At 46.7% G+C, this 26,116-nt stretch overlaps 1 protein-coding gene and 1 long non-coding RNA gene across 5 annotated transcripts in view; one reads left to right on the top strand and one right to left on the bottom strand.

The window, feature by feature from the left end:
* Positions 1-25,001, top strand: part of LOC126997668 (cytosolic carboxypeptidase 2-like) — a 59,594-nt gene extending 34,593 nt beyond the window's left edge. For 2 of the 4 annotated variants that reach the window (XM_050858896.1, XM_050858894.1), the window contains exons 5-18: positions 141-259; positions 3,191-3,337; positions 8,534-8,699; positions 9,148-9,261; positions 9,852-9,962; positions 10,397-10,566; positions 11,040-11,199; positions 11,805-12,032; positions 12,709-12,788; positions 13,683-13,836; positions 14,382-14,858; positions 19,766-19,892; positions 21,184-21,304; positions 23,996-25,001. In XM_050858896.1, coding sequence (XP_050714853.1) covers positions 141-259; positions 3,191-3,337; positions 8,534-8,699; positions 9,148-9,261; positions 9,852-9,962; positions 10,397-10,566; positions 11,040-11,199; positions 11,805-12,032; positions 12,709-12,788; positions 13,683-13,836; positions 14,382-14,858; positions 19,766-19,892; positions 21,184-21,304; positions 23,996-24,953 — 3,132 coding nt within the window. In that variant the 3' untranslated portion in view covers positions 24,954-25,001. Of the gene's footprint in view, positions 1-140; positions 260-3,190; positions 3,338-8,533; positions 8,700-9,147; positions 9,262-9,851; positions 9,963-10,396; positions 10,567-11,039; positions 11,200-11,804; positions 12,033-12,708; positions 12,789-13,682; positions 13,837-14,381; positions 14,859-17,127; positions 17,210-19,765; positions 19,893-21,183; positions 21,305-23,995 lie in introns of all 4 variants that reach the window. The other 2 variants (XM_050858897.1, XM_050858895.1) reach the window with 2 other exon arrangements.
* Positions 12,611-24,100, bottom strand: LOC126997671 (uncharacterized). The gene is made up of 4 exons (XR_007752254.1): positions 23,966-24,100; positions 23,411-23,590; positions 13,629-13,734; positions 12,611-12,804 (listed from the first exon to the last, which is right to left on the bottom strand). It is a non-coding gene; the product is annotated as an uncharacterized LOC126997671 (long non-coding RNA).
* Positions 25,002-26,116: the final 1,115 nt, after the last annotated feature.

Below are 26,116 nucleotides of genomic sequence, written 5' to 3'. Positions count from 1 at the left end.
CCTTCCTTCTCTATTCTTTCTCTTCCTCCCCTATCCCTTTCTCTCCTTCCTCCTCTCTTCCCCTCTCTCCCTCTCTCCTTCCTCTCTCTTTCCTATCTCTCTCTATTTATCTATCTATCTATCTGTGTGTGTGTTCCCAGGCGGTGCAGGTGTCAGAGTGCTACTACGAGCTGCACCTTCGGGCGGACATGTACACCTCCAGGCACACGCAGTGGTTCTATTTCGCCGTCTCCAACACCAGGAAGGACATAACTTACAGGTGAGCACGAGAACCCTGCAGAACTCTATGTCTCTCTGTCTGTTTAACTCTCTGTCTCTCTCTCCATCTCTTTAATTCTTTCTCACCGTCTGGTTTGTCTCAGGAGATTGCGTATTGCTTCCTCTCATCACCTCCCTCCCTCCTACCTTCTCTACCCACTGGAGAACTCTATGTCTCTGTCTCTATCTGTTTCACTCTCTGTCTATCTCTCCATCTCTTTAACTCTCTCACCGTCTGGTTTGTCTCAGGAGATTGCGTATTGCTTCCTCTCATCGCCTCCCTCCCTCCTACCTTCTCTACCCACTGGAGAACTCTACGTCTCTGTCTCTATCTGTTTCACTCTCTGTCTGTCTCTCCATCTCTTAAACTCTCACAGTCTGGTGTGTCTCAGGAGATTGCGTATAGCTTCCTCTCATCGCCTCCCTCCCTCCTACCTTCTCTACCCACTGGAGAACTCTATGTCTCTGTGTCTCTCTCTGTTTCACTCTCTGTCTGTCTCTCCATCTCTTAAACTCTCACCGTCTGGTTTGTCTCAGGAGATTGCGTATTGCTTCCTCTCCTCGCCTCTCTCCTTACCAGACAGTCAATCTTGTTAATCTTTGTATTTCTTTTCCGTGTCCTCCTCCTACGCTTCCCTTTGCTCCTCCTCTTCTTTCTCTTGTTTTTCTAATTTTTCTTATTCTTTCTTTTTCTTTTCCTTCCTTTCCTTTCCTTTTTGTTATTTTCCTCTTCAACGTTGCTAGATTGTCGTACTCAGCCTCCTATGTTTGCCGATATCCGACCCCAAAGCTGCCTCCTCGACCCGATAACTGCCTTCATATATAGTTATCGTTAAAATGGTAAATAATAGGTGTTTTTTGGCAATAGCTATGGCTCAGACATCGGTAAGTACGAGGCTCTGAGTGCGATAATTTGGAAGCGCTGCGGGCCTACCTACCTTCTCTACCTCTCTCTCTTGCTTCTCTCTCTCTTCCCTCCCTGCCTCCCACTTGCTCTCTCTCCCTACTCCACCTCTCTCATCCCTCTCCTAACCTCCGTCCTCCATCTCTCTTCTCTCTCTCTCTTCGTCCTCACCCTTTCTCTTCCTTCTTCCCTCCCTCTCTCCTACTCTCCCTATTGGTCTTCCTTCTCCTCCACTCTTCTCTCCATCCCTCCTCCTACCCTCACTATCCACTCCACCTCCCTCTTCCCTCTCCTAACCTCCCTCCTCAATCTCTCTTCTTTCTCTTCGTCCTCAACCTCTCACTCTCTCTCCCTCCTCTCTCTCTCCACCCACCCACCCATCACTGCGTCACAATTGCCACGGCCTCAGCAACAGCACCAGCATCAACAACGCCCTAGTTTGGACCCTCTCGCCGCCTCCGCCTCCAGCCATCCGTGTTCTCTGTCCGCCAATTCCCCTAACAGCTTTTGGTATGCCTTTGGGTCTTGGCGGTGGTGGTGGTGGTGGTTGAGGTCTCTGTTTCGTTTTGAAGGGGTGGCTGTGTTATTTTTCTGATGTTCTTGTTAATCTGTTTTTTGTTTGTTCTTTGTGATGGTTTCTGTTCTTTTTGTCTGTTCTCTGTAATGGTTTCTGGATACTCTCCTCTTTTTCCTTTCTGTTTCCCCCTTGTCTCCTTTTTACTGGCTATCATTTTTCCCTTCTCCTCTCATTCTTTATTTGTTCTATCTCTTTCTCCCTTCTCTCTCCTCTTTCTCCTTTCTGTTTCTTCCTTTTCTCCTTTTCAGTGGATATAATTTTTCCTTTCCCCTCCCGTCACTGCCAATCCATTCTTCGTTCGTGTTTTTTTATCATTCTGTATTTGTTCTATCTCATTTTCCCTTCTCTCTCCTCTTTCTCCTTTCTGTTTCCTCCTTTTCTCCTTTTCAGTGGCTATCATTTTTTCCTTCCCCTCCCGTCACCGCCAATCCATTCTTCGTGCTCGCTCCAGACTTTACATTTTTCATCCTCTCTCTCTCCTCTTTTCTCTTTCCCCGGCATGATTACGTAACACACACACAAAAGCCACAGACATATATATTTTTTCATCCTTTTCTCCTCGCTACAGTCCCCCATTTACCTCCACCCCAGTCTATTGTTATTATTATTCCTTGTATCTCATCCTCTTCGTCCCCAGCCACAGTTACGTAACCTCCAAACACCAACAAGAAGAGCAGACGGGGAGGCCAGACGGAGTGAGAGAGAGAGGAGGAGGAGGAGGGATGAGGGGGAAAGGATGAGTCTGACAGCCACATCCCCCGCCACGGTTCACCAGTTTAATTCCCTCGATTCAGTCCTGTGGCTAAGCTCGTCCTATTTCCCCGGCCCTGTCTGTGATCACGTAACTCCTTTTCGCAGATCCCTAGAGTTCCCCAGAGACTGATGACCTCTGCATAATGCCCCCCCATCGATTAGGGCAGAAGACTTTTTATTATTACGAAAGCCCCCGCTGTTAGATATGAGGTGTGGTGACAAGCCTCGTTCTGTTCTGTCTTTCCCTTCAGGTTTTCGATTGTTAACTTGACTAAGGGCGGCAGTCTCTACAATAATACCACACTTTCCATTAGGCAGAAGACCCCGTTGTTACGAAAGCCCCCGCTGTTGGATATGAGGTGTTGTGACAAGCCTCGTTCTGTTCTGTCTGTCTCTTCAGGTATTCGATTGTTAACTTGACCAAGGGCGGCAGTCTCTACAGTAATACCACACTTTCCATTAGGCAAAAGACCCCGTTGTTACGAAAGCCCCCGCTGTTTGAGATGAGGTGTTGTGATAAGCCTCGTTCTGTTCTGTCTTTCCCTTTAGGTTTTGGATTGTTAACTTGACCAAGGGCGGCAGTCTCTACAGTAATACCACACTTTCCATTAGGCAAAAGACCCCATTGTTACGAAAGCCCCCGCTGTTGGATATGAGGTGTTGTGATAAGCCTCGTTCTGTTCTGTCTTTCCCTTCAGGTTCTCCATCGTGAATTTGACCAAGGGCGACAGTCTCTACAACCACGGGATGCGGCCGCTGATGTACTCTCGCAAGGAGGGTGATCTGCACGGCGTGGGCTGGCGGCGCTGCGCTACCAACATCGTGTACTTCAAGAACCACGACAGGTAGGTCACGGGTTGTACTTTTGGGGTCTGTTGGGGGACTGGTAACACTGAATGACGAATCGCACCAACACGTTTTTACTTCGTGGGGTCTGTTCGTGATTCACTTTTTTTTTTTTACAGCAGAGAAGTCAGTTCAAGGGCATAAAAAAAGGTAACAAATGTGAAAAAAAGCCCGCTACTCCCTGCTCCTAAAAAGAGTTAGAGGAGTGGCCGAAAGATAACTTAGACCAGCGGTTCCCAAATTATGCAATACCACCCACCTTTTGACTATCGGCTTTTCTATATTTCATTTCTCCTTTTTCTCTCTCTTTATCGTTTTTCTCTCTCTCTCTGTTCCCTCTTCTCCTTTTCTTTCTGGGTCTGTCTTATTTCCCTCTTCCTTCCTCTCATATTTTATTTTTTGTGTTTGGTTCCATTCTTTCTTTTGTCTTTTTTCTCTTTCTTCTTTCTCCTTCTTTTCTCCTTTCTCTTCTTTAGGCTTCTTTAGGTTCAGAGTCTGTGTTCAATAGGCTTCGACACCTTATAACCGAGACGAACACTATAGCAAGGCTCACGATCTCTTTGTGTTCTATAGGCTTCAACACCTGATAACCGAGACGAACACAATAGCAAGGCTCACGCTCTCTTTGTGTTCTATAAACTTCGACACCTTATAACCAAGACGAACACAGTAGCAAGGCTCACGCTCTCTTTGTGTTCTGTAGGCTTCAACACCTCTACTCTCCCACCCTGACGAACGCCGTAATCACAGGCTCTCACAACAAGGTGAAACACGTCATCAATCAAGGGTTCAGACACGTGAGTCACCTTGTTACCTGGCTGGGCTGTTATTAAGGTAATTTCACGCACGCTCCCCATGATTAGCCGGGGCAGGTAGACTTTGCTTCTCAGGTAGGACGTGTCAAGGTAGCCCTCAGCCCAGTCCAGTCCAGCCTTGTTCAGTCCAGCCTTTCGTATTATGGACCACAGCCACATTAAGGAGTCATTCGAGGTTAATTTTTAAGTCAGGTTAGAGTCGGTCGTCGGGCGCGGACCTAAAACTCGTATTGTCAAACGCTTCCATCCTCACGTCAGCTACTTCCAAAGGACAAAAACGAGATCAATCGGGTCCTCATGAGTGTTTTTTGAGGTTCACGGTACAGAAGAAGGGTCACACTACCACCAGGGTCATAAAACTACCCCTGGAAATGCTCCCCACAACCATACGACAGCCTTGTCAAATGTGTGTTTCTTAGGTTCATGGTACAGAAGAAGGGTCACACTACCACCAGGGTCATAAAACTACCCCTGGAAATGCTCCCCACAACCATACGAAAGCCTTGTCAAATGTGTGTTTCTTAGGTTCATGGTACAGAAGAAGGGTCACACTACCACCAGGGTCATAAAACTACCCCTGGAAATGCTCCCCACAACCATACGAAAGCCTTGTCAAATGTGTGTTTCTTAGGTTCATGGTACAGAAGAAGGGTCACACTACCACCAGGGTCATAAAACTACCCCTGGAAATGCTCCCCACAACCATACGAAAGCCTTGTCAAATGTGTGTTTCTTAGGTTCATGGTACAGAAGAAGGGTCACACTACCACCAGGGTCATAAAACTACCCCAGGAAATGCTGCCCACAACCATACGAAAGCCTTGTCAAATGTGTGTTTCTTAGGTTCATGGTACAGAAGAAGGGTCACACTACCACCAGGGTCATAAAACTACCCCTGGAAATGCTCCCCACAACCATACGAAAGCCTTTTCAAATGTATGTTTCTTAGGTTCATGGTACAGAAGAAGGGTCACACTACCACCAGGGTCATAAAACTACCCCTGGAAATGCCCACCACCTCAACTCCTACGAAAACCTTGTCAAATGTGTCTTCTTGGGAGCCGAAATGGACCTAGTGACCCCTCCCTTTCCCTTTCTCTTAACCTCGGACCTTTTCCCTGACCTACGGCAAGGGAAGGGAGTCGCCCCGCCTCTAGACGAACCCAAATCACCGCCGCTCCTTGTGTCCCCTCCAGCAGTGTTTGTCCTCCTGCTCAGCGCGCCGATAACAATGAATAAGTCAACAAACCTTGGGTACACTCTGTTTCCCGGCGCTACCGTCCGCTCGCTGCCTTTTCTCCTTTATTCCTTCCTCTTTCTCGCCGTCCTGACTGCTTTTTTAACGTCTCCTGACCTTCCCTTGCACCCTATCTTGCCTTGTGACACTTAAGACACTGACCCAGCACAGTTTTTTGCCCCTAGATTAATAGAACGTGGTCAAATTGCTCAGTTTCTCAGCGATACGAGCACTCCATTGTCTGTTTCGGGGCCCTAGATGTTCCCTAACTCCTTCCAACCCTTCCTTATGTCCCATCTTGCCTTGTGACACTTCCCCAGTACGATTTTTCACCCTCTAGAACATGGTCACACTCACACTGCTCAGTTTCCAAGCGTTACAGGTCGTCCATTGTCTGTTTCGGGATCCTGGCTGTTCCCCGACCCCTTTCAACCCTCCCTTGTGTCCCATCTTGCCTTGTGACACTTACCCAGCACGCCTCTTTACCCCCCTGGAACGTGGTCACACTAACACTGCTAATTTTCCCAGCGTTAGGGCCCATCCATTGTCTCTTTCGGGGTCCTGACTGTTCCCTAACCCGTTCCGACCCTTCTTATGTCCCAGTTTGGTTTGAGGGACTTCCACACCACAACTATCAACCTTCCCTTGTGTGTCCCAACGTCTCCCAACCCTCCCTTATGTCCCATCTGAGGTTAAGGCAATTCCTCAGCACAGTTCTCCATCCTCTGGTGTCCCTAACCTTCTTTTATGTGTCCCAACGTCTCCCAGCATTTCCCTTATGTCCCATCTGGGGTTGAGGCATATACCCAAGGCAGCTCTCGGCCCTATAGTGTCCCCAAGCTTCCCCTTTTCCTCCCTTTCCATATGCTTCCCCGACCACGCCCAGTCCCTTCCTTCTGCCTCCTAGCTCCTCTCTCACCTTCCCACATGCTCTCCAACGCCTCCTATGCCCCCTCACCTTCCTCCCCAACCTCCCCCTATCATTCCTCTCGCTTTCTAGTCCCCCCTCACCTTCCCACCTGATCCCTAACGCCCCCCACCGCCCTACGCCTCCCGTCTGTGGCCGAGACAGTCTGATCGATCCGCGGTGGCAGTGGCCGACGCGCGTGCCTCGCTTGGCGCTGACTCGCCCCAACATGCCCCGCCGAGGAATGCTGAAATAACACCTAATTGCTCTGCCTGCTGCTGGTGAAGGGGTTACCGGAGGGGGGTCGTTAGTGTTAGTGCTCTTTGGGGTGTTGTTGATGGGGTTGTTGTTGGTGTTGTTATGTGTTATGATGTATGGTTTGTGCTTTGTGAACGTGTTGTTAGGTGTTGTTATTCGTTGTTAGTGTTGTTATCGTTGCCACAGAGAATAGTGTAGGAAGAAAATAACGATGTCGATGAAGGGTTTTAGCTAGTGGAGGAGACGTGTTGAGTAGATTAAAAGAAAACCAGGGTATGACATCATTATTCATTCTTTTCTCGTCCACCTCCACCACCACCTCCACCTCCACCACGTCCCCCTCCTCCTCTGCTTTCCTCTCCTCTATTCTTCCATCATGAGCTCCGTCAGTCACTCTTGGCAAGGCTGTTTATCTTTGCTGTTTGTATTTCTCTAAGTACCGGCGGCTGTATGACCTTGGCAGACGGAACCTTCAAATTACAGGGATATTTACTGCCTCGGGAGAATATATAGTTGTAGAGACAGACAAGAACAACTATTACCCTGGAATGTTTATGTCTTTGTTTCTTTCTCCTTGGTTAAGCGCTTTCGTCATCGACCTGAAGAAGAATACTTGGAAATGACCCTCGAAATATGCTGAAAAAGAAGAAAACATGGCCTTGGCGTAAGCAAGTTAGAGAATACCAGAAAAAAGGAAGCATGATCTTGACGTAAGCAAGTTAGAGAATGCCAGAACGTGCCTCAAAAAAGATCAAAGGACCCTTGCAAGACCTTGACGTAAGCAGGTTAGATTATAGGTACCAAAAAATGCATTAAAAAGAAGAGAAGAAGAAGAAAAAAACAACAAAGAGAAATGGCGTAGAAAGAAATACCCCAAGACGACTTATTAAGCAAGTTTGTGAATACCCAGAAAATATGTCTCGAAAATAAATAAATGAAGAAAATGTAATAGTAAATGAGAAAGAAAATACAGAAAGAAAATAACAAGACCTCCACGTAAGCAAATTAGTGAAAATCCGAAAAAAATACCTTACAAAAAGAAAAGAAATACAGGAGGGAAGAAAATGTTCGAAAAAATGTCCGGAAATGTAAGAGAAAAAAAAAAAGAAATACCTGGAAATGTCCCCCAAAATACGTTGACGGGACCTCGACATAAGCAAGAAATATTACTCGTGAAAAATGACAAAAAGCAGGAAAATGACAGTAAGGGGGGGAGAGAGAGAGAGAGAGAGAGAGAGAGAGAGAGAGAGAGAGAGAGAGAGAGAGAGAGAGAGAGAGAGAAAACTAAAGAGAGATAGACAAGTCCCCCATCTAATACACATCCTTAGCCACGTTTTCTTCACCTGTTATGATAAGCAAAACAAATTACCGAACGGACCGACACGCCACGCTGGAGTACAAGAAAAGAAAAAGAAAAAAAAGAAAATAAGAAAAACAATGCAGGAACGTTTGTCTTAATCACGTTTCTTGGCGTAAAAAGAAAAAAAAAAAGCAAAGCAGTGAAAGAGTAGCTCATCCGTGTGTGTGTGTGTGTGTGTGTGTGTGTGTGTGTAAAACTGCTATAAACACGCAGACATGAACGTACTTTCGCTACACAATGGCTCTTTGCTTGGGTGTGGCTCTGTCTGTCTGTCTGTCTGTCTGGTAGTCGATTAGTGAGCCTTTCAGTCTGTCCTTAACACATACCGTCCTCGAAACGACATCCATAGTCCATTAACTCCTATGTACTGGATGCCGTGAAAGACTGCGAGTTAATGCATTTGCCTTCGATATTGACGACGTAAGTATATAACATCGATAGTTAATAAGGAAGTAATGTATATCTCTTACCCTCGTTTTCCTTCATAATCACTTTCTCTGCAACAAACATCAACATCAACAGCTAAATGAAGAACTAACATCTCTCTCTCTCTCTCTCTCTCTCTCTCTCTCTCTCTCTCTCTCTCTATCTATCTATCTATCTATCTTCTCCTATCAGCAACGACGCCACATGTTACGACAGCGACGACGACGGTGAGGACGACGCGCCTTCCTACACCCTGAGCTTCAACGTGACCTTCCCGCACGACCACGACACGGTGCACCTGGCCCATTGCTACCCCTACTCCTACTCCGACCTCCAGGAACACCTTCTCTCCATACAGGTGGGAGGGGGGCTGCGGGAACCTGAGGGAGCGGGAGAGGGAGAATTTTGAAGCTGTTTTTTGATTTTTGTTTTATTTATTTTTGGTATTTTTTGTTATTTTCTTTTTTAACTTATTTTCTTGTCTCTTTTTGTCCTTGTGTTATTTTCTTCCCTTTTTCTTGTTTTCTTGTCTTTTCTTCTTGCTATTTATTTTTATTTTCTTTACTATTATTATTATTATTATTATTATTATTATTATTATTATTATTATTATTATTATTATTATTATTATTATTATTATTATTATTATTATTATTATTATTATTATTATTATTATTATTATTATTATTATTATTATTATTATTATTATTATTATTCTTTTGTTGCTGTTGTCGTTACTACTACTACTACTACTACTACCACTACTACTACTACTACTTCCCTTACCCCGAGTCTCCCCCCCTCAGAACGACCCCTTCAAGGCCAGCGTGTGTCGTCAGCGGGTCCTGTGTCGTTCCCTGGCCGGCAACCCTGTCTACCTCCTCACCATCACGAGCCACGACAACGATGACGACTCCAAGGTTAGCACGAAGGGTGGGAGGGAATGAGGGAGGTGTTGGTGGGTGCCTCTGATGGGGTGGTTAGGCTGTTAAGGGGGTCGTCTGGTTTACTTGAGGTCCTTCTAGTTCTCCTTCATCTTCTTTTCTTTTTCCTTTTTCTTGGTCTGTTTTGTTTGATATCGTCCTTCGCCTTCTTCTTCTTCTTCTTTTTCTGTTTTGTTCTTTGCGTGTGTTAGACCTTTCTTCTTCCTCTTCCTCCTCCTCCTCCTCCTCCCTTTTCTGTTCCTCCTGTCTTCTCCTGTTCATGTTCTTCCTCCTTCTCCTTCTGTTCCTTGTATTCGTTAGCTCCTCATTCTTCTCCTTCTCCTCCTGTTCTTCCTCCTTCTTCTGCTCGTCCCATATGCAAGCTCCTCCTCCTCTTCCTCGCATCTGCTAGCTCTTCTTCCTCCTTCTCCTCCTCCTCCTCCTGTTCTTTGCTTATGATGTTTAGTATGGAATTTGTTCACACACTAGAATGATAAATATAATAGAGAGAGAAAGAGAGAAAGAAAGAAATCAAATCCATGTCCTCTTTCACCATGCAACACCACCACCACCACCACCACCGGCAGAGGAAGAGGGCGGTGGTGCTGTCGGCTCGCGTCCACCCCGGCGAGACCCCGTCCTCGTGGATCATGAAGGGCGTCCTGGACTTCCTCACCGCCGACCACCCCAAGGCGCACGTGAGTCCACCCTAAAAAAAAAAGAAAGGGAAACAAAGAGAGGAAAAAAAGTAGACTCCCAGCTTATCTCGTCTCCCTCCATGTCATATTTCGCTCATGTCTGTCCATCTCCTTAAAGAATATATATGCAGCAATGATAAAATGAAAATGGACTCCTAACACTTTTCGCTCCTCTCCTTCCTTGTCTTGCTCTTCTTGTTTTTCAATTTGTAACTTTGTGTCTCTTTATCAAGTAGTCATTTTCCTTTGTTGTCCTTTGTGGGTCCATCTCCTTAATATTTCCTTTCTCAACCCTTTCCTCTTTGTCACGTTCTCCTCGTTTATTCCTTCGTTTCTTTGCCGTCTTTTTCATCGTTGTTTTCCTTTTCTCCTTCCTTTATTTCCTCGTCACCATTCAATTCTTTTCTTCTCATCCACCAATCCCTCGCCCTCAGGAGCTCCGGAGTCAGTTCATCTTCAAAATCATCCCGATGCTCAACCCGGACGGCGTGATCGTGGGGAACCATCGCTGCTCGCTGGTGGGGCGCGACCTGAACCGCCAGTACAAGATGGTGGTGAAGGAGATGTTCCCTGCGATCTGGCACACGAAGGCGATGGTCAGGAGGTGAGGGAGCTGTGGATGCAGTGGCTGGAGTGCTTGTCGGTCTCTCTGTCTCTGTGTTTGTATCTCATTTCTCTATCTCTCCCAGTCGGTATTTTGGTTGGTATTGTCAGATGCTCCCACCCCTCACACCAACCATCTCCAGAGGCCAAAAAGGAGGTTAATCGAGTTCTAATGAGTGCTCTTAATGTTTAAAAGTTTCTCCTCCACAACCCTTCTTCCTCTCACCCAGCGTTGCCAAGTTGTACTCTGAACCCTGCATTTACTATTCTTAGGATGCAAGATTGTCGTAAGCACACAAATAACGACAGAATATTAAAGTTATCGTTAAAAAGGTTAAATACAGATGGTTCTCGTTTTTTTTGCTTGTCATAATCGATCAGAAACAACGAAAATGCGATGCGATGTGTACGATAATTTGGTAATGCTGCTCTCACCTCAATCCTTCTACCTCCTGTCTCTCTTCTCCTTGTTAGACTGATGGACGAGTACGGCGTGGTGATGTACGGCGACTTCCACGCACACTCCCGCAAGCACAACATCTTCATCTACGGCTGCGAGAACCGCCGGAACCAGGACAACCACCTCAGGGAGCAGATCTTCCCGCTGCTGCTGCACTACAACGGCGGGGACAAGGTGAGGGACTGTTGCCTCGAGTGTGAACTGCTTCGTGACTCAGCTGGTGAGGAATGGTGCAGAGGGAGGCGTAACGGAGAGAGCGAACTTGATATAGGTGATCGCTCTTCTTAGTCACTTTTCTCTCATTGCTTTTACCGTTTTGCTTCCATTTGATACGAGCGAACGTTCTCTTTAGCTTGACTTCTCTCTCTTTACTGTACTCGCTCAATACCCAGACTCCACACGACCTCTACGCGACGCAACACACACGAGTAATTGGTCTTAGCCGGGAAAGGGGCAAGCATACATTTCCGACACGTAGGAGTGAACCCGCGTCCACTTTACCATCCGGCTATAAAGGCGCCCCACTAACCACATGGACTTTGAGGGTCTTTCCACATCAGCCGCACTACGCACGTCGCTATCATACGCTCCTTTCCTCCCCTCAACAGTTCAGTTTCCGCAGCTGCAAGTTTGAGGTTCACCACTATAAGTTTTCATCAATACATTTGCTCTTATAATCTCCTTTCCACTTGATACATATGATCGGTTTCTTCATCCTCCCTTAACTCCTCTTTCATTGCTTTCTTCAATAACACGCTTTCCTTTCCTCCCCCCAACAGTTCAGTTTCCGCAGCTGCAAGTTCAAAGTCCATCGCTGCAAGGAGGGCACGGCGCGGGTGGTGGTGTGGATGATGGGCGTCCTCCACTCCTACACGATGGAGGCTTCCTTCGGCGGGGCCTCCGAGGGTCCGCGCGCCGGCACTCATTACAACATCCACGACTTCCAATCCATGGGCCGGCAGTTCTGCGAGACCCTCTTTGAGTACTTCGACCCGCAGCCCATCAAGGTGTGTGTGTGTGTGTGTGTGTGTGTAGGTGGGTAGGTGGGTGTTCTCTCTTGCTTTTTATTTGTTTTCGTGTTTTTCTTTCATTTTCTTTGTCTTTCTCTTTGTTTGTTTTCCTTTCTCTCTTCTCTTTGTTTTTTTCCTTTCTTTCTGTCTTTCGTTCTCTTTTTTTTTTCTTTCCTTACTCTTTCGTTTGTCTTTTTTCTTTCTTTTTTCTTTCTTTCTCTCCTTCTTAATTAGTTGGTTATTAGTGTTTATCTTTTTTTTTTCTCACTACGTCAAAAACAGTATATATTATTAGTGTTTGTATTCCTTGTCTTTAAAACATACGTAATTTTAGTGAGGCTGGTTTGTATGGGGTCGAATCGTTACTGCCAAAAGTCCCTTACACTAATTTTTAACCTTTCTTTACTATTACCTACCTGTGGACACTCTCTTGAACGGTAAGTACTGGCACTCACATTATTATTGTCATTATTGTTATCATTAAGATCCATGAAAGTGGCTCAGCAAAGCGCCCAAAGAGATATGTCGTGGAGAAAACAAAAACGTGACGGGTTGTGTTTATAAAGACGCATAACATAGTTTCAGACTCTTTATATATATTCATGACACTAGCTATGGCATGTTTTTGTGGTCGTGGATCTGACAAACCGATTCAATTCCTCCCCAGGCGTAGGAGAAGCTCAGGAACAAGCTGTGGTCACGCCTCATCAAGAAGGGATCCAGCGCTGACGAACCAGCCTCCATCGACTTCAGGTGAGATCAGATTCCACTGCGATGCAAAAATACACAAGGTTACAAGGACACTATAGGAGGTCAGGTAGTCAGCCCATACGTGACAGTCCCCTTTCCCCTACATATCTCTCTGTAATCTCTATCTCTAGCCTACATAGATAAAACTGCAATCTTCAAAGCCATATTAGACCCCTCGAGATTAGCATTATCTGACCTAATTCTACATCTTCCATAATAAGGAGGTTAGCTTATACGTGGTACCCTCTTTTCCCATTCTAGTTTTTCTTCAATCATAGACTCCAGTGTGTTGTCCTACAAGTGGTATTAGATCCCTCTGGTCTTATCTTTGTACCCTTGTAATTGGATAACTGGGTGACGTAGGTAAGATTTGATCCTTCTCCATTCTTCTCCATCCCTTTTAGAGGCTACTGAAGTGTTTTCCCCCAAATCTCTTCTTCGGTAAAGGAAAAAAACTGCAATTAGAAATGTTATAAAAGCGGTATTAATATTTTCTTCTATTAGGAAAATTTGATCCTTCTCGACTCTTCTCCATCCCTTTTAGAGGCTACTGACGTGTTTTCCCCCAAATCTCTTCTTCGGTAAAGGAAAAAACACTGTAATTAGAAATGTTATAAAAGCGGTATTAATATTTTCTTCTATTAGGAAAATTTGATCCTTCTTGACTTTTCTCCATCCCTTTAAATCTCTTCTTCGGTAAAGGAAAAAACACTGTAATTAGAAATGTTATAAAAGCGGTATTAATATTTTCTTCTATTAGGAAAAAAGTGTAATCAGAATTGTTCGTGCCCTTCTCCTGCCAGCAACTGATCACACTGCAAGATAAAGCCAATAGTCACTTACGTCTCTACTTGTTAAGGCACAGTTTTTGACACGAAGTCGCCATGGCCATTCCAGCGAGACCAATTCAAGCAGCGAGGAGTCGGACCGCCAGGTGACGCCGGTGAGGCTGCGGAAGAAGAAGCTTGTGAGGAACCCGCGGCGGAAGGGCGTGGGGAGCCGCACCAGCGTGGCCCAGGTGGTGGAGCGGGTCACCACGCAGATGAGGATGGTGAGTGGAGGGTTGTGTGACTTTCCCGGTACCAGTGATTCAGAGCTTTCTCATCGACTCCCCTCCTCTTATCAGCAGTCTTCTACCTCTTGAATTCCACCGCAAATCTATCTCTGTCTTCGATACTTTCATGCTGACTGCTCTTCTGAACTTGCTAACATTGCCTGTCTCCCCATCTCCCTCTTGTTCATCCCTGTTCATCCAAATCCCTTATGCAAGAGTTAGCCAGCATCTTCATTCTCTTATCCCTTCTGCTGGTAAACCCATGGGACAGCTTTCCTTCGTCTGTATTCGTTCTTCTTTTCTATCGCCGGAAAAGAGTTTAGCAGGCTTTTTAGTTGCTGTATTTTGCCCCCCTTGCCTTAAAAACACACCCACACACACACACCCACACCCACACCCACCCACACACACCACACACCACACACCCACCCACCCACACCCACACACGCACTTAGAGAGCATCAGCAGCTTGTAATTCCTGCCCCAGTTCCACGGTTTTCAGTCTAACGCTCACACAGTTGCCGCTGCCTCGCCTCCCTCAGGAAAAATGTGAGCGGCGCAGCAAGAGTTCCCAGCACAGTCGTTCCGGGTCTTCAGGGTCTCCGGTGGGCAGCTGCCGCGAGCCTCCGGAAAGGGATAGGGGCGGCAGGCATCGTAGGGACTCTGCCGTGGACTCAGGCCCCGAGGACTCAACCCTCTCCAAGTCACTGCCAGACACCAAGCCATGCCTCAAGAAGCTGCTGGAGAAACCGACCTCCAGCAGCGTCTTGGATCTCCACTCGGGCCGCACCAGCTTGAGGCCGACGCAGTACAGGCTGGAGGAGGCCCTGCCGCTGCCCTGCTCCGCGCCGCCCCTCCGCAGGTTCAGCCACAGTCTCATCCGTCCGCCACTCCTACAGTCCTCCTCCTCCAGCCGCGAGGGTCTGTCTTCTCCCGCCCCGCCGGAGAGACACGTGACAGGTTCCGAGACGTTGGCCCTCAGGTTCAACAGCAACAGACACAAAGAAAACAGCCACAGCGTAAGTTACAGTCCCTTTGTCTTCTCTCTGTCTCAGGCTGAAAGGGGAACTCACCTTCTCCCTTCCTCATTAGCTGATACTCTCCTCTTGTTTCTCATATCAGCGAAAAACATGTAGTACTTCTTAGACCCATTAGTTAATTACAGTAGTCTTCCTCTCAGCGTAAGTTACAGCCCATATGTTGTTCCCCATCTCAGACTGAAAGGGGCACTCAGCTTCTCACTTCCTCATTTAGCTGATACTCTCTTCGTTCTCATATCAGCGAAGAACATTTAGTACTGTCCATTAGTTCACTACATTAGTCTTCTTTCCATCTTAAAATCGTATGGAAGAGATCTAAGTTGACTGAAGCAGTATTACCAAAACAAGCATTAATCTTAAGGGATAGCTTCAATGCTCTTTATCCTCAACTCTGAACTTCTCGGCCCCGCTCGCCTCGAAATCGGCTACTCCATTCTGGCTTGACATGTCTGACCTCATGCTTGCGTTGAAGTGTCCCATCAAACTCGTCACAGTGCCTGAACAAGTGGAGACATGAGCGAGTATTGGCTTTCATGCTTTCAAACACACCAAACTGAAACGCTCACATAAGGCGAAGGAATATGGAAGGTTAAGTTCACCGCAAGAGAGGAATGTGATAATCTAGGGAGACGTTAAGGCTGATTTCAGTCTCAAGGAATACGTGTGGCACCAATAGGACCTCAAGCACTGACAAGCATCAAGTACAAGGGCTTAGGGCGGCGCCAAGGCTGATTCACACATGATAAGACATCCCGGACTTATCTAACGGAGGCTGTATCACTGTTGCCACATGCCGAGTGTCCACGCCTATGAACCAGGCTCTCGGGGCCCTCCACCTTGGGTTCAGAGTGAAGTGCCTACTGATAGTGAGCCGTTTATCGTGTTATGTTGCCCTGCCGTGGACCGTATCTCTTTCAACAGGGATTGGAGGCTTGTAATAGTAGTGTAGGGGTAGGATTGCTTACTGGAGCCGCGCTGGTCACTTCATTCATGAGTTGTGAGCCTTGGACGAAGATTAGTGAATTTCTTATTGTTAATTTTCCTTCGTTTGTGATATTAGTTTACATAGAAGGAGGTAGTGTAGGTCTAGGGATGTTTACTGGAGCCTTGCTAGTAACCCCGATCATGAGTTGTGAGCCTTGGACGAACATTAGTGAATTTCTTATTGTTAATTTTCCTTCGTTTGTGATATTAGTTTACATAGAAGGAGGTAGTGTAGGTCTAGGGATGTTTACTGGAGTCAAACTAATCCTTCCATTCATGAGTTGTGAGCCTTGGACGAACATTAATGAATTCCTTGTTAGTCCTTCCCTCCGTTTGTGATATTAGTTTACACAGGAGGAAATAGTAGTGTAGGTATAGGAATGCTTACTGGAGCCGCGCTGGTCACTCCATTCATGAGTTGTGAGCCTTGGACGAACATTAATGAATCTCTTGTTAGTCCTTCCCTCCGTTTGTGATGTAAGTTCCTACAGAAAGATTTGGATCTGCTGTACTGGTGCGCAGGTCACTCCATTCCGGACTTGTGAGCCTCGAACGAACATTACTGAGTCGCTTGTTTGGTTCTTCTTTCTTATGTTTTTTCTCTCTTTCTAGTTTCTTACAGTACATAAGCTTCAGTACTCCTGCAGTCAATAGCCTTCTTAGGAAAACTACGGCTATTTACTTAAGGTCCTATGGTGTTGTAGGCTAATAGACGTGCTTACAACAGTCCCCTGGCATTGGCATTTCTAGCCCCTTTCCTTACTTGACTTAATGTTGCCCTAATACCATAAGCTTCTGTACTACTTCAAAGGGTAGGCTTCTTAGGGAAACTACGACCATGGATTTGAGTTCCTATGGTGTTGTGGGCTAACAGACGTGCTTACAACAGTCTAGTGAAGAGTCCCTTTCCTTACTTGACCTAATGTTGCCCTAATACCATAAGCTTCTGTACTACTGCAATCAATAGGCTTTAGAGGAAGACTACATCCATGCTATACCATTGAAGTCTTATGTTGTGGGTTAACAGACGTGCCTACAACACTCCTATCGCATTGTGGTTCCTAGTTACGGGCTAGATCCCTACAAGCAGCTGCTCTAACACTGCACTGAGCAAGCCTACGACGACTATGCACCAGAATGTCATGACGTTGTGGGCCTAGAGACGAGCTTACGACCGTCACTTGCGATTGTCCTTACTTCATGACGAGCTTATCTAGTCACGTGACACCGCTAACTGCACGGCTTCCTCTACTGTACCCGGCAGAGTGAGGGGGGCGGTGGCGGGGGGCGGTCATCCCTCCCTCAGCTCACCCAGACGCACACCGCGCCTCCCTCTCCGTCCCCAAGTAACTATTGATGTTGTTGGCTTTTTCGGCTTTTTCTCCTCGTCAATTTGTGGCTTTTCTCCCTCCACGCCTCGCCTCGCCTCCTCTGGCCTTCTGACACGATGCCTTCCTTTGCTCCTTAAGGTTTTGTGTGTGTGCGTGTGTGTGTGTGTGCTTCTATCTGTGTCGAGACCCAGACCAAGACTCGTTAGGACTTCTGAAATTCGCTGAGGATCGGTTTTTGGGGCGGGTCTCTTCTGGCGCGCGCGGATTTTTTTATACTGATGCCTGATTTGCTCTCGGTGGTTTTGCTATGCTTGGGTCCGCTGGTTTCTTGCTTACTTGTTCTTTCTTACCCCTGTAACGCATCTGTATTTTACGGTGTTGCTTTCTTGCCCTTTTTTGCTTGTTTTTACATTTTAGAAATTTTTACACATCTTTTTAACGTTTTTGTGTCCCTGTAGTAGAGTTTGACAACGAAATCGGACATGGGCCACTCTGCCTTAATACAAGTCCCCCCTTTTTTTGCCACGGGCTTCTTTACGGTAGCTCACATTTGTCGTTTGGGTCACATTTCGCGTGGACGTTACTGTGTTTTCTGTTGTTGCAGTTTAAGCATCAACGCCCGTCTCTGGGAAGTCTCGCCTTGCACTCGTGGCTCATTTGTTCTCCTCACTCACGCCGTCGGATCGAGTTGCAAGGAGGGACAAGGAGGAGAGGGTAGGAGAGAGAGGGAGTCCGAGTGGTGAGGGTGCGGTAGAGGACGGGGGGAAGGGGAGCGGCAAAAGGAGTAAGGCTTTCTATGTTTGTGTTGCCTTGGCGACTGACTGCTTCGTTCACACACACACACACACACGTTCCATACATGCCTTTATTTTCCCCTATTTTGACATGCATCCGCCTTTCCTTACGATTAAAAATGCATCTCAAACCATCGTTGCTGTCAGTGTCGTGTTGTCTCTCTGCTTATCGCTCAAAAAAGGTGTTGTCGGGGCCTTTTTTGCTGGTTGGGAGAGCTTCGTCGACGGAGGGTGTGATAACTCCTGGGCCAGTATCGGTCGTGGCAATGTACTCAAGGGAAGAAGTACGTATACCCATCTCAGGCAACTATATCAAGCTGGGTTGAGTTGCATAGTCCCGTGAAGAGCAATGAAGGAGTGAATCTGGATGTCTTTGTACGTGCTGGCGTTGTTGGCAGTAGTGAGTTTAATGTAGTGATGCCAGTGTTACGAATGTCTTCACCACCACCCACGCAACACTATAATATCGTATGGCTGTCTGGCTGGCGAGAAGGAAAGAGAACGTGAGGGTCGTGGTCTCTGGGTAGCTCCTCCTTGGTCCGACACATCTTTTGCAAATCTTCATGTTCCAATTCGCTTCTGCAGTGTGAGACTTGGCTTGGCTCTTTACTAAGTGTTAGTCTTAAGAAAATTTAATCTCTTATTATAAAACACGTTTGGTTGTTACACACTAAATTGATCAGTGAATGGATGTTGTTGTTTCCTCGTATTTAAACGTTTGATCTCACCTTTTTTTCCCTTATTCAAACGTTTATCTCCCGCATTTCCTCTTAATTAAACGTTTTCTCTTATATAAACGTTTCTCTCACTCGCTTTCCCTTATTAAAACGTTTTTCTCACCCATTTTCCCTCTTACAAACGTTTATCTCACTCGCTTTTCCGTATTAAAACGTTTTTCTCACCCATTTTCCCTCATACAGACGTTAATCTCACTCATTTTCCCTTATTCAAACGTTTATCTTACTCGCTTTTTCACCCAGGCTTTATTAATCCCGATATTGTATTATTCTCTTGATCCAGCAATTCTTCGACTGCTTAAAACTCATCAGTGGTTTTGGGCAATTATTCCGAAACCTTCTGTAAACGTCTATCTTTCGAATGAACAGACTCAGCTTTTGTTTATACATTCCCGTGTGCCGCACCTCCTGCCCTCATCATATTATCTTGATACTTAGAGATTAGGGAACAGTACTCTACCGTAAGTTGTGATAGTACCCTTCCCAGCCATAGAATTCCCCTTTATCTCTCTTCTACCCATATCTTCAACCATCTCGGGGCTTACACCCACCCACACCCACATTTGATTAGGCTTTGGTAGAGGCTGTGATGGTGGTGGGTGTTTCAGTGGGTAGTTTTATGCGCCCTCGACTTCCCCTTCTTCTCTCTTCGGCCCATGGTCTTAAACATCTCGGGGGGTTACACACATCCACTCCCACATTAGTTCAGGGTATGGTAGAGGCTGTGGTGGTTTTGGGTGTTTCCATGGGTAGTTTTATGAGCCTGAATCCTGAGCCTGTACTCTTGAACGTATCCTCAACCCAGACCACCTGTTTGACAAGCCTCTCGAAGAAATAGCTTGGGTTTTCATGGGCTGTTTTATGTAGCTGGTGGTAGTTTGACCCGACTACTGAATCTCGAACTGCAAAAACCACCCATGAAAACCCGGTTAACCTTCTCTGGGGCCTTGGTAAACTGTCGTAATGGGAGCCCGATACGTTTAAGAGTGCGGACCTTGAACCTGTGCTTGGAGGATGTATAGCAGAGTCGTGTGCCGCAGGACGGGTGCGAGGCAGACGGTCGGGAGCCTCAGGAGCTGGGCGGTTACCTGGACGGGACGACGAAGAGCTACATGGAGCGGATGGAGGAGCTCGTGGCCACCAGACTTGCCATCAGCGACACAGAAGGTAAGGTGTTGAGGTCTACTGGGGTGGGTTGGGGCTTGCCTTGCTGTTGGTATTCCTTCTCCTCCTCTTTCTCTTCCTACATCTCCTCCTCCTCCTCCTCCTCCGTCTCCTCCTCCTGCTACTACGACTACTACTTGTTCTTTTTTTTGTTTTTGTTCTTGTTCTTTGTTTTTTTCTCTTCTACCTCTTCTGTTTTTCTTCCTCCTCCTCCTCCTCCTCCTCCTCCTCCTCCTCTTCCTCCTCCTCCTCCTCCTACTACTACTACTACTACTACTACTACTACTAATAATAATAATAATAATAATAATAATACCAATACTAAACAGGAGCATTTAACAGTAATAATATAAGTAGTTCCAAGTAATAAAATGCCTAATAATTATGTTAAGGAGAGTATCAGGACGCCTCTCCACCCTAAATTGACCTTTCCTCTCTCTCGTCTGGCCAGCGGCTCCCAACCTTTTTTCAATCGTTCCCCCTTCAACCAGTTCAACCATCCGGATTCCCCCCTTCATGTGAACAAGGAAAAAAGCAGCCAAAACACGAAATACACTTGCTTAATAACACAAGAGAAGGGTATCTGGACACCTCTCCTCCCGAAATTGACGTCTCTTTCGGCCACCTCTTTAGATTCTTTATGTGAGCAGCGAGTAGCGGGCTTTTTTTTTTTTTATTATTGTTTACTTTTTTGTGCCCTTGAGCTGTCTCCTTTGTTTAAAAAAAAAGTAGCCAAACACAAGACAATTAAGTCACTCGTAGCATAAGTGTTGATTTTTATTTCTATATACTTGAAGAAAAGTTAATTGACGCATTCTACGAGATTCTTTTTTCAGTCGACTAATTGGTATAGTCTGTTCACTTAAGTCTGACCCAAGCTGACAACATAAACCTAAGCGTGTTCGTAAGCACAGTGCAGATTAGCAGAAAGTGCTGCGTGAGATAAACACAAACAGAGGTTAAAGAAAACTTGGAAGCCATAGCAGTAGACAATCAGCACTCAGCTTGCAAAGACGCTGAAGTTTATATTGTAAGCTTGGGTCGGACTTACGTGAACAGACTATAGTAATTTATATTTTCCCTCAGGTTAAATATCCCCCCCAGATTGGGAAATGCTGGTCTAGCGGGCTTTTTCTGTTGCTGTCTTTAGTTTTTGCCCTTAAACTGCCTCCCTTGCTGTAAAAATATAAACAGAAATAGTGGGGCATAATAACCAGTCAACGTATCAATAGTGTTAAGGAGTGAGAGTGTCCATATTAGTAGTGTTAAAGAGTAGAGTGTTTGTGTGATATAGCCACAAGGCGGAGGGAGGAGTGGAGACGCGGGGAGTACAGATGGACGGACGTCGTTGCAGAGGGGAGCGTCGGCGTATGGTGGGATGGCGAGCCGAACAGCCGACTACACCCCAACACCAGGTAAGCCGTGACACCTGTGATTTAACCTCTCCGACCTCTCCTCTTACCTCACCTGTACTACCTCTCCTCCTTCCTATTCCTGTACTATCTCTCCTTCTTCCTATTACTACTACCTCCCTTCCTATCTCTCCTCTTATCTCACCTTTCTTATTTTCCTCTCTCTCCTCCTACCTCTCTTCTACCTCCTCCCTCTCCTCATACCTCTCCTTCCTGTCCTTCTGTCTCTCCCATTTCTCCTCCTTCCTCTCCTATTACCTCTCTTCCTTTCCTCCTACCTCCTCCCTCTCCTCATACCTCTCCTTCCTGTCCTCCTATCTCTCCTATTTCTCCTCCTTCCTCTCCGATTACCTCCCTCCCTACCTCCCTCCTACCCGACACAAATATAAGTTCGTTTTGGTGGGGCGCCGAGCTTCCCTACAGCGCTGCCGCATCGTCCCCTCTACATCACTCTCTCTCTCACATGTCAGCTGTTTACTACTTGAGTGTGTGTACTAAATAGTCTGGGTATCAAAGGCCAGTCATAGTAAGGAGGCGACACCCCACCCTCGGCCTCTCTGGCGTCTGCACTATCTCGCCGAGGTCACGAAGAGTACGGGCGAAGTTGTTGTTGTCGGCGATGCATTCGAAAACTACGCAGTGGGGTTTTTGGGGATACGAAATGACCATGAACTTGATATGTATGAAGGTACGACCAGACTGAAACAAAACACGAGTATAAGACGGCGTTTATGCTCGTCGTTTCCTTGTGTAGCCTGATGAATGGTCTAATGAAGGGTTTGGTATATAGTATTGGATGTTTTGCTCTACGGGAGGTGGAATATGATCTCAGAGGTTATCTAAAAGTAGTCAGTTACGTCAGTCAAGTGATCACGTGAGGGCTGGTGGCGCCAAGGTTCCCCCACTGCACGTGTTATTACTGCGTCTTAAGTCTTTGGCGCTCTTCAAGTTTCAGTAAGTTTTATCCTCCGTGGCTATTTCCTGCGTCTTAAGTCCTTGGCGCTCTTCAAGTTTCAGTAAGTTTTATCCTCCGTGGCTATTTCCTGCGTCTTAAGTCCTTGGCGCTCTTCAAGTTTCAGTAAGTTTTATCCTCCGTGGCTATTTCCTGCGTCTTAAGTCCTTGGCGCTCTTCAAGTTTCAGTAAGTTTTATCCTCCGTGGCTATTTCCTGCGTCTTAAGTCCTTGGCTCTCTTCAAGTTTCAGTAAGTTTTATCCTCCGTGGGTATTTACTGCGTCTTAAGTCCTTGGCGCTCTTCAAGTTTCAGTAAGTTTTATCCTCCGTGGGTATTTACTGCGTCTTAAGTCCTTGGCGCTCTTCAAGTTTCAGTAAGTTTTATCCTCCGTGGCTATTTCCTGCGTCTTAAGTCCTTGGCGCTCTTCAAGTTTCAGTAAGTTTTATCCTCCGTGGCTATTTGGATTTCCCCACCTCCCATCCTGGCCAGTTTTTCTCCACGCTTCGATATGTTTTGTTTCCCAGTCAGTTTTCACCCTCAGAAAAAAATACTTTCATCCTAGTAAAAAAATAATAAAAGCTGATAAAAATAATAAATAAGGAAATACCTAAATAAATAATAAGAAACGATATCAATGTCTTCGTTGATAAGTTAGTTAGTTCGTCTTCGTTACTGGTTGTAGTTTGACATGAGATAACATAAAATACAAAACAAGAACAGATAGACTTATTTATGTACGTGGAACAAAGTACGTACGCTTAAATTCGAGCTTCACATTCTTACCTTTCCTTCTGACCTCAAAAACCAGATGCATAGTTACTTATTATTATTATTATCTATGTGTTGGCTTTCAAGGACTTAGACGGGAATTACATCACGCCAAGGAACCTCTCTCTGTAATTGCAACGTGGTATATAGATTTCTCTTAATTAAGCCTTGGTGTCTTGATCCATATTCACCTACTCAGAGATCTTTGCGTTCGCTTTCAAGTACTCACGAAGGGAATTACATGACACCAACGCACCTCCCCATGTAATTGCATCGCGGTATATCGGTTTCTCTTAAGCCGTACTGTCTCAATGAACATACACTTACTCAGAGACCTTTATGTTGGCTCTCAAGTACTCACGAAGGGAATCAGATGACACTAACTCACCTCCCGCCGTCGTTGCGTCATGGTCCAGGTGTCCCTTTAGTCTTGGTGTCTCGATGCTCATTTGTTTACTCAGGGATTCCTCCGCTCGCCTTCCCTCATGTTTATCTTGGCTAGGTCGGGTGGTCGTCCCATCCAGGTGTCTGCGTGTCAGTGGCGCCGCCGTCCAGGTGCACAAAATACCTGACAGTGGAGTTTTGGTTGTTTTATCGGAGAATTTTAGTGAGTCATTAGTTCATTATTTGTAGTAGTAGTTGTAGCTTCATGATGAGTATTTAGCATTAATTAATATGATTGCTAGTGCTTGGGAATGTAGTTAATAGTGAAGATTTTGCTTCTAATACTGTTGTTACTACTAAACTACTACTTCTACTGCTACCACTACTACTACTACTACTACTACTACTACTGCTACTACTACTACTGTTACTACTATTACTACTGCTGCTGCTACTGCTACTTCTAATACTGTTACTGCTACTTAACTCTTCCTCCTCCTCCTCCTTCTCCTCCTACTCCTCCTACTACTACTAACACTGCTTCTCTCTTCTTACTAACCCTTGCTGTGTTCCGTGGCGGCGGCGGCAGCTCGCGTCAGCCCGAGGCGCTGGAACCGGTGGTGGCCAAGACGAGACTTCACGACCCTCGGCGCCCCGCTCGGCCCACGCGTCCCCCGCCCATCGCTTTCACCGGGCGGCCCACTCACCGCGGGGCCTCGCAGCTGCACCGGGCGACGCTCACCCGGCGGGGAAAGCTAAATGACCACGCCTTCAGCAGGAGGAGAGAGAAGGAGTACGGCCACTTCCTGCTGCCGCCAGACTCACGAGTTCGCCACTCCAACGCCTCTCTTCAGTACCTCGACTCGCCCCCTTCAGATAGCGGCCTCGATAATGACCATGTCTTGTGGCTGAGGAAGTCCACCGTGGAGAGCGTGGACGATGTGGGGGAGTCGGTGCTGAACGGTAACCTCGCCTACCATCGCTACTCCTCCCAGCCCTCGCACCTGGGCATGGGGCCGTGTGATGACCTCCAGGTGTCCGGCGAGGAGGTGGTGCTGCGGCTCTCCGTCCCGACCTCCATCAGAGTGACGTCGCCGAGCCGGAAGGGGGAGCGGATACGAAGAGGCGGCGGCCGGAAGAGCAGCGCCAGGAACCTGATCGCCAGGGAGGTGGAGATCAAGGCCGAGGACGAGGAGCTGTGCGCGGACATTGCCACCTGCGACACGCTCTTCCTCGACACGTCCGCCCAAGAAACCCCGGAGCTGCTGGCCGCCAGGAACCTGAAGGGGAAGGTGAAGAAGAAGAAGAATGCCAAGGCTGCAGCTGACGGCAGGAAGAACAACGAAGGAGAGGAACCAGCCAATATCGAAGGTGTGGATGGAAGCGCCTCCTCCTCCCCTGGAAAAGTGGTTGGCCAGTCGGAGGAAGTCTCAGGGAACACTCAGCCGGACCTCAAGGTGAAGAAGAAGATCAAGATCGTCATTGGCAAGAAGACCAGGCCCAAAATAAGCAAGAAGATCATCGTGGAGAAGGATGCGAGCCCTTAACGAAAGCCCCGTCAGACTAGGCCGAGAGAGAATCACTATTTCATTACTTCCAAGCCCTTTACGATGAACATTCCTGCGTTGTCGCCCTCCCCCGCGTCCGTGCCGGGCCGGGGAGCATATTCCCATCTCTCTATAGGTATGTGGTCGCCCAGTGAAGACGCCCGCCTGTAGCTCCGAACCTAACCACGGGGTGCTCTGGAAAATACCCTCAATGTGATTCCCACTTAAAATTACACTTGGTCACCTTAACCCCTCCTTTCCTAATTTAACCTAACCTAACCCCACTGCCTAAACTAACCCCACTTCCTAACCCAACTCCGCTCCCTAAACTAACCCTACCTTCCCTAATCTAACCTAATCTGACCCCACTTTCTGATCTAACCTCCCCTAATCTAACCTAACCCCTACTTCCTAACCTAACCCCACTTCTTAACCTTCCCTATCGTAACCCCCTCTTCCCTAACCTGACCCCACCTTCCCTAATCTAACCCCACTTCCAATCACTAACCTAACCTAACCTAACGTAACCTGCCCTGTTCAAGAGTAGGCGGCACATACCAGTAGAGAGATCGGGAATACGCGGCAAGGGGCGACGCAGCCAGTGAGCAGGCCGGTGCCTTAACCCGTCACCCACTCCAGGTCTCCGCGGCGGCGACCTTCAAGTGTTCATTTCGTGTGTATACGTGACGCCAGAGGTGAATGTTGCCTGACAGAGCCGTGTGTTTATACTGCAAGTCCCTCAGACGGAAAAATAAAGTAACAAAAAACATAACTTCGTATTAATCTACTTTACAAATGAGTACGAGTAAGTTAGTAAGTTCCCGGTAAGTAGAAGAGTAAGTGGGTTCGTAGGTAGATGGGTTAGTAGATGTAGATTGAAAGGTGCTTCGTATTACTTACATTACAAAGGAGTGAATTTGAGTCAGTAAGTTCCCGGTAAGTAGAAAAGTAAGTGGGTGTAAGTGGGTTCGTTGTAGACTGATTAGACATTGAAAGCTGCGTGGATTTGTGGTGGACAGAATGGTAAGTAGGTCTCACTCAATAGGACTGTATTAGAGTATTTACTGGACCAGGATGTAGTAACTTGGCCCATCTCACTTATAGCTCGGGCGGATATCTTTACAGTAACGCCGAATTTTCTCACAGTAAGGTTATATTAGATC

The sequence above is a fragment of the Eriocheir sinensis genome, chromosome 12 (assembly GCF_024679095.1).
Source record: "Eriocheir sinensis breed Jianghai 21 chromosome 12, ASM2467909v1, whole genome shotgun sequence".
Classification (NCBI taxonomy): Eukaryota; Metazoa; Arthropoda; class Malacostraca; order Decapoda; family Varunidae; genus Eriocheir; species Eriocheir sinensis.
The sequence above is the reverse complement of the archived record's forward strand: the minus strand, read 5'-3'. Positions and strand labels throughout refer to the sequence as shown.